At 44.1% G+C, this 12,926-nt stretch overlaps 1 protein-coding gene across 1 annotated transcript; it reads left to right on the top strand.

The window, feature by feature from the left end:
* Window positions 1–639: 639 nt before the first annotated feature.
* Window positions 640–10,894, top strand: LOC106890140 (ovocalyxin-32-like). The gene is made up of 6 exons (XM_014945757.1): window positions 640–884; window positions 7,542–7,604; window positions 8,509–8,683; window positions 9,354–9,490; window positions 10,144–10,206; window positions 10,300–10,894. Exons 1-6 carry the CDS (start codon window positions 666–668, stop codon window positions 10,456–10,458), a joined length of 816 nt encoding a protein of 271 aa, XP_014801243.1. The 5' UTR covers window positions 640–665; the 3' UTR covers window positions 10,459–10,894.
* The last annotated feature ends 2,032 nt before the right edge of the window (window positions 10,895–12,926 follow it).

The raw sequence follows: 12,926 nt of genomic DNA on the forward strand, positions 1-12,926 counted from the left end.
TTTTTTTTCCGTAATAATTCTTTCCTACCCTTAAGGAAGCCTCAAAAGATACTGAATTTCAAGTTCTATGAAAAAGCCTCACAGCAATAAAGGCAGTTTAATGCTCCATGAGAGGCAGTTGTGAGTCTTTAACCAAGACTTAAATTGCCTCTGCTGACGCCCCATCCCAGAAGAACGCCCCGAGTTATGGACGGGGTCAGAGCCTCAGCCCTCGAGCATCAGGCTTTTCCAGCACGACTGACAGAGAGCCAGATCAACAAGCCCTTAATTCCCTTTAAGCTCTTTGTTTTGATTTTTTTGTTTGTTTTTTAGGATGCCCCAACACACACGTGCAGGGGGATAAAAACAGGTTCAAGGCCGAACGCCATCAAGACCCCTTTGCTCGGGTAGTTAAGAGCAGGTCATTAGAGATCAATAAATCGGAAGACGGCAGCCTTCTACACTGCCAAGAGGCGCTTCTAAGCAGGGGAGCGGTTCCGCTGGTGTCCTACGGCTAATTTTAGCGGAGCGTTTCCTCGGGAGCTGGGCGGCACCGGGAGCGGGGGCAGGGGGAGAGGGGGCGGAGGGAGGGAGCGGCCGCGCCCCCCATCGCTATTAGTACCCGCACCCCGGGGAGCCCCCCCTCAGTGCGGAGCCGTCTCGGTCCCTTACCGCTTCTTAGCACCATGCAGGGGTTCAGCGCCGCGCCGACCGGCGCCTTCCTCCTCCTCCTCTTCAGCCTCCTCAGCCCGCTGCTGGTGCCGGCGGGGGCCGAGCAGGAGCTGGAGCCCAGCAGCCGCCTGGCGACGGCGGCGGCGCGGGTGGCCCTGCACTACCTCAACTTCCAGGCGGGCTCCCCCGGGGCGCTGCAGCAGCTGGGGCAGATCCGCAAGGCCACGCTGAAGGTAAGGGGAGAGCGCGGTGCGGGAAGGGGGCGGGGGGACGCGGTCTTTAAAGTGACAATTAACGAGAATTGTTATAATGAAAGAACAGGGCGGTGGTGCGGAGCTGAGCCGCCTGAGGGTAGCGCGAGCCCCGCATCGGGCACCTTCCCGCGTCCCTTCAGGGCGCTGCGGTCCTGCCGCCCCCTTCCCTCAGGGGATCGGGGCATCGGATCCCCTCAGGGCGCTGCTGTCCGGCCACCCCCTTCCCTCAGGGGATCAGGGCACCGGGTCCCCTCAGGGCACTGTTGTCCAGCCACTGCCTTCCCTCAGGGCACTGCTGTCTAGCCACCCCCTTCCCTCAGGGGACTCAGAGCACTGGATCCCCCCATGGCGCTGCTCTCTGGCCACCCCCTTCCCTCAGGAGACTTAGGGTACCGGGTCCCCCCAGGTGCTGCTCTCCGGCCACCCCCTTCCCTTAGGAGGCTTGGTGCACTGGTTCCTCTCAGGGCATTCCTGTCCGGCCACCCCTTCCTTCAGGGGGCTCAGGGTACCCAGGTCCCCTCATGCCACTGCTGTTCAGCCACCCTTTCCCTCAGGGGACTCAGGGCACCGCTGTCCCATTACCCTTTCCCTTGGGGGTATCAGGGCACCAGGTCCCCTCAGTGGGGAGTGAAGGTCCACCTTGGAAGGTTAGCTTACTAATGACTTAAATATCCCACAAATCCAAGGCCAGTGCCCCATATGTTGGTTGAGGTGGCCCCGACCTGGAATCCAAAGCACCATAGTGTAGATGAGGGAAAGAGGAAAGGGAGGCACTCGGCGGGCATACAATAGAAATAAGTTTGATAACATGTTCAGCAGACTCACTGCTGGAGCAACAAGCTATTTCGTGTGAATAGGGATGGAAAGGGCTTTGGCTTTCTATTTCTGGACACCAGGAGCTCAACTAAAGACGATGCAGTAGCCAGCAGAAGACATGCCTGTATCTTCCAAAAAAATGTGTCAAATTGAGGTGACAGAAAGGGATGAGAGTCCTAGATAGGAACAATGTGCCCAGTGTACCCTGGCAAGGGATTCTCTTTCTTTGGCCAGGGTGGGTTTGGGTTTTTTTACAGCTTTTTCTGTTTCTGAAAGTAAAAGAACAGGCAAAAACTTCTGAGTAATGTTTCTTCAAGGCTGTAGCTGCTGGAAGGAAAGCACCGCCTTCCTGCAGAGCTGAGGAAGGTCTGAGCTGCCACAGTGGATGGGATTTAAAACCAGCCCTTCTCAACCTAGTCTTTCTCTCTAGGCTAGTGCTGGGCAGTGCCCTAAAGCGAGGGCTGGTTATTTTGGATTACCAGTCTGAAGTGCCAAATGGAGCACTGGATTCTACTGGATCCTTTTCGCAGCTCTAGCATCTGAAAAGGAAAACAGGAGATCTTACATTTGTCCTTTGGCATCTGCATGGCTTGTTCAATCCAGGCCCTCAGTCTTAAAATTTACAGTAATAGTCTGTAGTGTAAAATCTTCTCATCCAAGAAAGAAGTTCCAAGCCAGCCTAAAGTGCTAAGGATGTACTGTTGCAGTCCTTGCATCACTGAAGTTGAGCCTCCATCTTCCACATATATCCCAGTTGACAGTGGTTCCAAACCAACTTGAAGCCTGTTTGAGTTGCACATAATATATAACAGACCAGAATAATTTCCGATTAAATTTGACAACAAACACAAATTACTGTATAACTACTTGGAATTTGCCTATGACTTTGTGTAAGACGAGGCTGAAAGGTAGCGTTGGTTGTGCTCCTTGTTTGGGAATGCGAACACAATGTCCTGCTACAGATTTATCTGAGACCATTTAGGTAACTCTCTGGTCTCATCATCGTTCCCAAACACCTCAGTAAACATATAGTGTAGTCCAGGCTGAGGATGGATGTGCTGGTGTGGCATTTCACTCTTCCTGGGGAATCCCTGCAGACATCTATGTCAGAAATTTACTATGATATTTGATGCTTTTCTTGAAACCTACAAGGGCTCCTTCTGTATTTACTAGGTATTACCAATATGTATATATTTACATATACAAATGCTTGTGCCTCTTTTAAGGACTACAGCATGGTTTCTGGGAGCACTGGTCTTGTAGAGAGATGCATCAGGAGTAAAATGTTGGTGCACATCCTCTTTCCAACCCCAGGGTAACAGAGTATCTGCAAGGTAGTTTTGGTTGTGGGGAGTGAAAGGGATTTTTTCCACCTGCTATCAGGCACCTGCCTTTTAATATAGGAAAAAAAACCCCACTGGTTCAGTACAGAAGTGAAATGCTTTATTTCCTCAAAGTCCTTGATGCTGTAGGAGCTTGCTGTAATCCCTTTCCTCAAAGTCCTTGATGCTGTAGGATGCTGTAGGAGCTTGCTGTAATCCCTTTCTGCAGGTTATTTCCCCTTTTTCTTTGCATGCTCTGTGAAAACGAGGAAAAATGTACTAGACAGGGTCACTTCCTTCTTTCCTGTCCTCCACTGTAAAAATAAAAAAAAAATGAAAAGAATTTGCTGGAAGGAATGTGGTATATTATGTGAATTCTAGAGAAAGAAATGTTGGAGGTTGGGGGTTTTTTGTTTGGTTTTTGTTGTTTGGTTTTTCTTTTAAATATTTTTTTCTTTTTATAGCAGGCTAGTTTCCTGTTGGTTAGTATATTACTGGGTCTAGTAAAAATAAGATAATTTTCTCATGGAATTTAATAATGAGCATTATTAAATTGAGCATTGTATTTTAAAACTGATATTATTAGCCCAATAGCCAGTTAAACTGTGGTAATTAGAAACAGGACTGGAGATAGTCACCAGTATGGTAACTCTGTTAGATGGGGAGGATTTTTTCAAGTTCAGGTAAAATGAAATTTCAGTGCTTTTCTCTCCTAGCAACAAATAGCAGTGATGCACCAAACATATTATAATTCCTACCTTGCCAATGGCTGCAGTTTGCTTTTTGTTGTCCCTTCTCATTGACGTGGGTTTTTTCTTAACTTTAGTGAGTATCGTCTAAGAAACAGCAGCATGCATCTCATGGAATTGCTGACAGCTGCACTTCAAAAATACATTTTTGAGGAGAGAAGCATTAGTGTGTGCCAGCTGAAGATGCTAGAATTCGAGAAAGAAACTTTCAAAACACTGACATAGCAGTCTCCCACACCAAGCTGTCTGAGCCGTAGGTAGGTGAACCAGGAGATGAAGTGTAAAGGTAAAATTAGCTAACCTCTTGGCTGAACTGCAACATTTGCTTAAATTGGACTACAAAATACAATTTTACAGCTGGGTATTTCTCTTCACAAGCTCATCTTGACACAAAACAGTGTAATATCAGGACTATGGTCCAAATATTAGAAGTCAGTTAAAATATTTCCACTTGTTTCCAACAGTCAGGATCCCATGTTAGGGTGCAGAAAGGCAGGTAAGTTATCTAGGAAAAGCCAGATACAGAGAGGTAGAGAAAATAGCCACCTCAGCTGGCTTTTCCCTCCTGCCTGGGGCAGAGAGCTCACCTGGCTGCTTGTGGATCTGACCCCTCCAGAAGCCACAGGCCACCTGAGCTGGCTTGTGGTGACAGTGGCAGGGTGGTGAGGTGGGATCCCTCGAGGTAAGCCCCTGAAGGACAAATCTCTGTCACCTCTCAGCGGTGCCAGCTTCTCCAGGCGACTCTGGATCCAGCGACTGAAAACTGGTCCCAGAGAAGAACTGCTGGTGGGGAAACATGGAGGTGAAGCGATGGAAACCTGTGGCAAAGGGGTGAGAGAGGGATCACCCCTTTCCGTGCTGGTGGGGAGTTAGAGCTGTGTAAACCGACTGTGAAACCACCTCCTTTGGGACCTGGAATGAACTGCTTTTATATTGCTATTCTGGCCTTTACGCAATACTAAAAATCTGTCATGAAAGCTGTATTAATTTTGAGTCCGGAAATAAAACAATCCCATGACTCGAATATTCAGTAGAAAAATGAATTACTCACTTGTTTTCTTCTCTTTTGGATGCCTTTATCTTTGGCTGCCTTCAAGCCAGCCATCGTTGTGCGATGTCAAATATTTCTGAGCTCTTACTTAACTCACACTTGTTATGGTTGACAGTGATGCATTTTGGGACGATAGTGGAAAATAACAGTGGAAATAAAAGTGATGTTTTTCTTAGAAACTAGAAATACTTTTGTAAAAACATTATTCCGTGCCAAACATATCTTCTCACTCTCCCTAGGAAGATCAGAGAAGGTGTCTGGTATGTGTACCCAGTATCAAATGTGTATTTTAGCTGTGTAGTGCCACTTGAACGCTTTCTAGGGATGTAGTACTGCTATGGTGGAGTTCTTGCAAATGAAGAGATAGTATCTCCTTCAAAAAAAACACTTAAGCACAGAATTATGTATTCTTTTTAAAGTGAGTATTTACCAAGTCATTACTCATTGTTTATATCCTTCTATTGAGAAGAACTGGAGGCTGAATGATGAATTCATAAGAAGACCCAATTTATTGTTTTCTTCATTAGTGCTCAATAGTCAATGAACCCACTGAGATACTTTGTCAGAATCTGATTACAAACTATTCTCAAAGTGACCACAGCTATAAAAATGATTTATTTTTTTTTTAGCAGAGAGAACAGGCAACACCAATGCAATTACAAATAATACTGGAAGAAAAGTTGAACATATTTTAAATGACTGGTTATGCTGGATGGAAAAGATCTGGCTTACCTATAAAAGAGCTTCTGTTACAGTCTTTAAGAGCCTGGTGGTGTAACTGGGAGCATGCAGTCAGGCTGCTGTACCCTTTGAGGAAAAGGTTCAGCAGGAAAACTCATCCACTGTCATCCATTAAATCAGAGCTCAGTTTCTCTGGCTTAAGAAGTGTTGTAGTCCAACTGACTTTATTTCAGGTTCTGTCATCAGCGGTACTGATGACAAGAAAAGAAATAAGTCAAGGTCACTGTACTTAAAAAATACCCAAACGTGATCAAATAAATAACATCAGAAATAACATAGATAATACCTCTTGGGTAGACTTAACTACAGTGATTGTGAGAGATTAGACCCTTCTTTCATCTCTACAAATTCCTGGAAGAAAGCATGATGGGAACACAAAGGTGCCCAAATTTAGATAAATAAAGTGTGCACATTTGCTTTGGGTTCTAACCTTCAAAATTGTGCAAACAGCCACAATTCCCCTCCTGTTTATCTGAAAAGTACTGTATTTAAAAACAAGTAAGACTAAAAAATCAGTACACTTGCTGGAATACAGTAATGTGACTTAAAGATACTAGAAAATGCATTTTACTGGAGAATGCAAGTTGCCTTTTGAAGTATATCTCACACATGCCCCCATGTAACAATATATCCTACACCAGGAACAACAAGAAGCAAGAAAAGGTTTAAGAGAAGAGAGAATGCCTCTTAAACAGGTAATACAGGCAAAAGGAACAAGCTTTCAGACAGAGAAGCGACCCGGCTTGTCTTTTATACTGTGATTTATCATACAAAAAGACTTATTTCATTTATTGCTGGCCGATTTAACAAAAAGTAAGGCTTGGAAATGTACCTAGCAGTTAAAAGAGACAAAATGTTATTTTATGAGCAATTGGTTGAATAAATAGAACATTTTCCACACTACTTGTTGGTTGGACTCCCCACTCAAATATAGACGTTTCAAAAGTGAATATAAAAGTTAGTAGGAAAATAAGAGCCTGACTAATGAAGTAAAGAACAGATAATGCAAATGCTGCTTATTAGATTCTGCTCTTATACTGTTCAATGAGACATTGATCTTGTTTCAAGGTAATTAGTATTTTTCATGGCTGACATTAAACACCAGTTTCTGTTTCAGCATGCTTGGGACCAGGACAGTCTGTGGTATCCCACACCAAAAATAATTTGCCCAGAGAAGCAAGATGTGGCTGCCCCATCATTGGAGGGGTTCAAGGCCAGGCTGGATGGGGCTTTGAGCAACCTGGTCTGGTGGGAGGTGTCCCTGCCCATAGCAGGGGGGTTGGAACTCGATGATCTTTAATATCCCTTCCAACCCAAACCATTCTATGGCTCTAAGAGGTGCTACTGGCTGCTTGCCCATCAGCAAGGAATATTCTTTTATTTTTTCTTAACAAGCAGAATCTCAGATAGCTGATTGGGCAACTTACTGACTGGAATTTTCAGGGCAAAACAGACAGGTCAGAATCTTGCTCTGACATGCTGCGAGGCAAAATTTGTCTCTTTCCAGTCACAAGAGAAAAAAAACTAGAAAGGTTAGCATCCCTGAGATTAAATTAGCCTGTGCAATTAGCCTGTTCAGCCGTGAGCCAGTCAGCAAGATTTGATTTATTTATATATTCAAGGGCACTCCAACAGCCTGTGCAAAAAGTACCCCCTCAGAAGCTGATTTGTAATTTTATTATTTTTAAAGTTACTCAGTACCAGTCTTTCCTGTGAAGGACTTTAAGCTGCATTTTTCTTCTTGCATATCTCTGTGAGGAAGGGCTTTAAAACACCCTTAATGTAAAGGTTATTTATTGGTGGTGTTGAGGGTCATCTCAGCGCATCTCATCTGACCAACCTCCTGATGCTACATGGCCGTGAGGGAGCCATGGCACCCTTGTTTCCCTCCTCAGCACTCAAGTTACAGTACGAAAGGCTACAGTTATACTGATGGCTGAATCCTCCTCTCTTCCAGAACATCCCAGACTCCGATCCCAAGTATTACCTGCGATTCACTACCAAAGACTACCAGAGCGGGGTGAGTTTATGGTCCTTTGTGTTTCTCCTGACAGTGTGCATGAAACAAACTTCAACATCTCCAAAACAGGGTATATTTAAGTGCTTTTGTAAATGGATTTGTCATAATGGGAAGACTTACCTTTATGCTTCTACCTACCTGTCCCGCATGGGGCATGGTTTGTTCATAGCATCACCTGAGTATCTCACCTTGTGAGTCCTCTGCCTGCGCTGGGGACCCAGTGGCCAGGGCACCTGTAGGCACCTGCGTTGCTCGCTGCCTGAAGAGGTGGCCTCGTTTAAGTCACATCAGGCAACCAGGGGCCTGTGTGAAACTTTGCCATGGCCCAAGCTCAGTGTGACAGTGTGGTCCTCATTATCCAACCGTAGCTCCTGCTGTGTCCGCACACCAAAATGAGAATAAAGAGTTGACAGTGGTGTGTTCTTCTTAATAATAGCTCCCCTCCCCCCTTTCATTCTGTCAGACAGTTGTCATTAGCAATGTTACTGTAAGCATCTGCTTTTTCCATTACACACGCATTTTATGAAATTCAGGTTATTTTCAGAATTTAATATGAAGCATTCGATTATTTTTGTTTTAAGGCTGAAGTATCATACAATGAAATTATGTGTTATCAATTAATGTTATTTTTTGAGAACTTTCAAACATAGTTCTAAGATGGTACACTTTAATTAAAAACTTCTGTTAAATCACGTTAGCCTTGTGGTTTTAACCTATCTACTTTTCTGGAAAAACTCTTATATCCATCTAAAGAGCGTCATGACCCCTGTACAGTTTCGTACAAAGCATCTCACAAAGACATCTATGTAATCCACACGTTGATACCAAGAGCTTTTTAAAGAATGTGTTGCTGGTAAATAAAATCTTGATTAAAGGTTATAGTTTTCAATCCTAACCTTTACAGGAAACTTCCGGGACATGCTTTGCTACAGTGCTGTATCCCAAGACAAAGTCTGCGCCTGTTGTCACTATCAAGTGCATGAATACCAAAGACCAGAAGCAAATCGAGGAAGAGGACAATAGACTTTACCAAAAAATAAGGCACCAAACCAAACCAATAACTGGAAACAATATTCCAGGTATATTCCTCTAAATAATCAATTGTATTTCATTTTATCTCAAAGATTCTGGGCCCTTTCAAGAACACAAGCAAATGTACACAGATTTTAAAAAGGAGATAGATATATTTATAGTAGCACCCTAAAACCACAGAGCTATCAAAACAATTCCAGTTTGCCAGCAATTCTTGGACAGAAAAAACCTGCCGTGTTTAGTGACAACAGTAGTCAACACAATGTTGTGAAGGTGTCTTGGATTTAAAAACAAGCCTATGCAGTTTTATATTCAAGTCAAATGTCCTCAAGTAATAACAACTGCCTTAACCCAGACACATTCCCCAGCTGCGGGTGGAAATTCACAAGGGATGACTAACAGAATGGAAACAGAGTGTCCCACTCCCTCTTTTCCTCCTGGCTGGCTAAGGATCTCCATTATTGTGGATATTGGGTTTCTCACCTCCTTGTGGGGACACTGCAAATGGTGCCTCTTGGCAATTTCAGGTCCGTCAGGCTTTGCTGCTTTTACTGTGCCTGCAGGTTTAGCATCACTCTCCTCCCTGTTCAAGACTGTGACACGTCAGTAGGGAAAGTAGCTTCCCAGGAACAGTGCTATGCCAGTACTCTGTGGTTTATCATTTTTCTGCTGAACAGCCAGAATTAGTCATTTTGTGTTACTCTTTCTCCCTTGCAGACAGCTATGGCAATATTGAACCTGCCCTGGAGCCAGTGTGGGCTTTGGCTGTCGCTGGCAGCAGTTACATCATGTGGGAAAAGTCAACAGAGAACTTGAGTTACTTCATGGCACAAGTCAAGTCTGTGAAACAGTGGGTAAGTGAGGTGGAAATCACACGTCAGAGAACAAAACAACCATCACCAGCTCACGCTCGCTGTAATGGGCGTGATTCTCCCAAAATCCAGGTGGCTTCTCCATACAAGTATCCCCACCTCTGGACAAGTATTTTTGTTCAGGTTTTGGTGGAAGAATTGTACTCATTTGGAGAAAGTTTGGTTTTCCTTGCTTGCATCAGTCTAGTACCTTATGTGCACATTCTGGGGAACATTACTAGGGGTTCCCAAAGCTTCATTTCCATCAGTCATCTCCAATCCATAGACTGCATTTGGTTTTTACTCCCTCCTTATTTAGAATGAGATGTCTCTGAATAAGAGATTAATAGTCAGGTAAGATTCTCAAACTAATTAGCATCTGGGTCAGCCTAGTTTCATGGCAGAGCACAGTCAGGCTGCAGAGCCACGCTGCAGTTGTGCCTTCCAAGTTTCTATGCAGGAAGTGCTCCTAATTCCCCGTCTCTGCACACAAAACCTGCCTCACTCCAGCCAGTGACCACAGCCATCTCCAGCCTGAACCGTCTCGCTCCCTAAGCAACCTAAATACAGTTAACTAAACCAGAGCAGACTCTAAACTTCAACAATATAACTCGTGTTCTTGATCATTTTTTTTTTTCTTTTTGATACATGCCCAGATAAGGAAAGATGATTATATTGAGTTTGACTACACTGTCCTACTCCATGAAATTCCAACACAGGTAAGAAAGCATATGTGTATAATACCTCTTTTCATCAACAGAGGAGCAGTATAAAGAACATGAAAGATGTGTGTTTTTAAATCTGTTCTCCAGGAAATTATCTCATGTCACATGCGCCTCACTTGGCTTCCTGGTCACCCTCTGAAAGTGAAATACTTCTGTGCTTCAGACGATCAGGGGCTCAAAGATGGATCTGGAATGGAATCTGGATCAGCTGCTGAGATTTTACCTGAAAGGGGAGCAAATTTTTAAAGAGATTGTGACCTTTATGTATATGTATTAAATGAGAAAATCCTTGCGTTAATAGACCTGGAGTCATGATAATTTTTCTATACAAGTCAAACAGTGAATTGGAATGCTTTCACTAGTCTGTCTTGTTCCAAAATTAATTCCTCTGATTTCTTAAACTGTAAGTCTCATGTTATACAGTTCTACCTACAAACTTTGCTACTACATATCTACACAGATAAACATACACAAGTTGATTTTCTGTCATTAACTTACTGTTACTTAGAGTAAGATAGTTTGTAAACAAAGTTAATATATTTGGATACAAATCTTGAGAAAAGTATTAATCTGTCAGTAAGAAATATTTGTCTACTAAGTTTTTTTTATTCTATTTTTTGGGATAGACAAAGGCTGCTTTTCAACTTACATCTCCAATAAAACAAATACCGTTATGCTGGTTGAGGTTGGGTTTTCTTTCACACTGCTGCTGTGACCTTCCATCTTCTTCCCAACTTCCCATCTTCTCCTGGTGTCTGGCCCTCACAAGGCTGTGGATGACCGCAGGCAGTGAGATGTCTCCCCACAGGGCTCTGCAGTGGCCAGTAACCACCATCTGCCCGGCGCTGGTCCCGCCGACGCACCGCCGCTCCCTGCAGTGTGAGATCTCATAAAAATAAGTTGCTTCTCCCATATTTGTGAAGGCAACTGAGAAAATATTGATGTAAGGAACATGTGTTTTGTTGTCCCCCCCACATCTGTCACCAGCCAGTCTAGAATACCACAAGGCAGTGTGAACCAAAGGGAAATGGAGGATGTTGTCTCAGTCTATTTGCAGTTCTTGCTGTGACCTTGAACAAAACCAGAGCGAGCTGCAAAGACAAGGTGGCTCTGTGCAGAGGGGTGTCCATCTGGGTTTGGTGGAGGAACAGCTCTTGTACTAATGCCTGCCATGGCTTGTATCCATCCTAAATACAACAAAGTCCTACTGCAAGAACACTTTCTTCTCCCTTTACACCCAATTCTCCATTTGGGTTTGCAGCAGACCCACTGTCCTGCCTTTGTCTGCTGAGATTGTGGCAAACTCTCTCCCCTTCCCCCCATTAGCAAGATTTCTGGCAGGTTAAATCAACTCCATTATCAGGAAGTGCACCTTCCTCAGGAAAACGGGTGACAGGCTCTGCCTTCTGGGATGGTTGTGCTCTTCAAAACTCGTGGTATATTGCACTATCATTGATCCGTAATTGGGAACGGTGATTGAGGTGTTTAACTGGGGGATACTCAGGCTGGGTGATCGCTATCGTTGATCTGTAATCGGGAACAGTGACTGAGGTGTTTAACATGGAAGCTTTAACTGGGGGATACTCAGGCTGGGTGATCTGTTAACCCCCCCACAGAAGCATTTTATATCAGCAAATAATAGGCATTACAATAAATTCAGTGGTGCAGCATTTCATACACTTGTGGTGTTTTCTTTTGTGCTGGTAAAACCTCTCTCATTACCAAAAGCATGAAATTAGAACTTATAATGGCAAGACTTCTTCAAGAAATTGGTGATGAAGTTATTTTTTTTTTAGAATTAAAACAAGAAAATAGCACAGATTTCGCACTTTGGGGCTGTACTTTAGCAATGCACTTAATCACAAGTTTAGTTTCCTTACCTTGTTTTTGTCACTGCTCTCCAGACCCAGAACAGAGAATGAGATGCTTCCATCTTGCCAAATCAGAGTAACTTTGACTACTAATGAGCAACACAAACTTCTAGCAGTTCAGAAACTGCACAATAACTTCTGGACGCGTAGCCGACCTGTTGAAATTCAAAGACAAAATTTCCACCAGCTTCTTTAGGGCCAAGATTTCAGTCAGTGGATCGGAACCTAAAATCGTGCAGTTTTCACTCAAGCAAAATTCTTGGTTAACTCAATGTAGACATTATCCAAGTCGAGCCTCAGATGGGTTCACAGTGAATTCTTCAGGCTAAAAAAGCACACGCAGAGCCTATCTGCAGGAGGTGGTATAGACAAGGAGTAGTTCTCTTCCATCTCTGCTGCTGGGAAGAGTTCAACTAAGTCAGATATAATACAAGTGCTACATTAAATCTGATTAAAGGAAAAAAAAAACACAGAATCACTCAAAATCACAGAATCTTATCTAATCTAAACCTCCCCTGCACAACTTCAGACCATTCACAAAGAAACTAAATGCAGGATGCCCCAGAATTAGGCTCCTGGTGGTGCTGCTGTCCTTCTCCCACTGTCCCCCACTATCCCTAAACCTTCCCCCCACCCGCAGACCTTCTCCCTGGGGGTGCTGAGGTTGAGCAGCCCCCGCCGTGCCTCGGCTGTCCCTGCACTGAGCTGCTGGAGCCCATGCTCCCATCAGCTGCCTTAGGTTTGTGGAGAACCAGCCCGCATCCAGCAGAACCCACTGGCCAGGAATCCACATGGTGGCTGGCCTCCAATAAGCATAATATAAAAGCTTATATTTATAACACA

Source organism: Calidris pugnax, unplaced genomic scaffold, assembly GCF_001431845.1.
Source record: "Calidris pugnax isolate Ruff unplaced genomic scaffold, ASM143184v1 scaffold111, whole genome shotgun sequence".
NCBI lineage: Eukaryota > Metazoa > Chordata > Aves > Charadriiformes > Scolopacidae > Calidris > Calidris pugnax.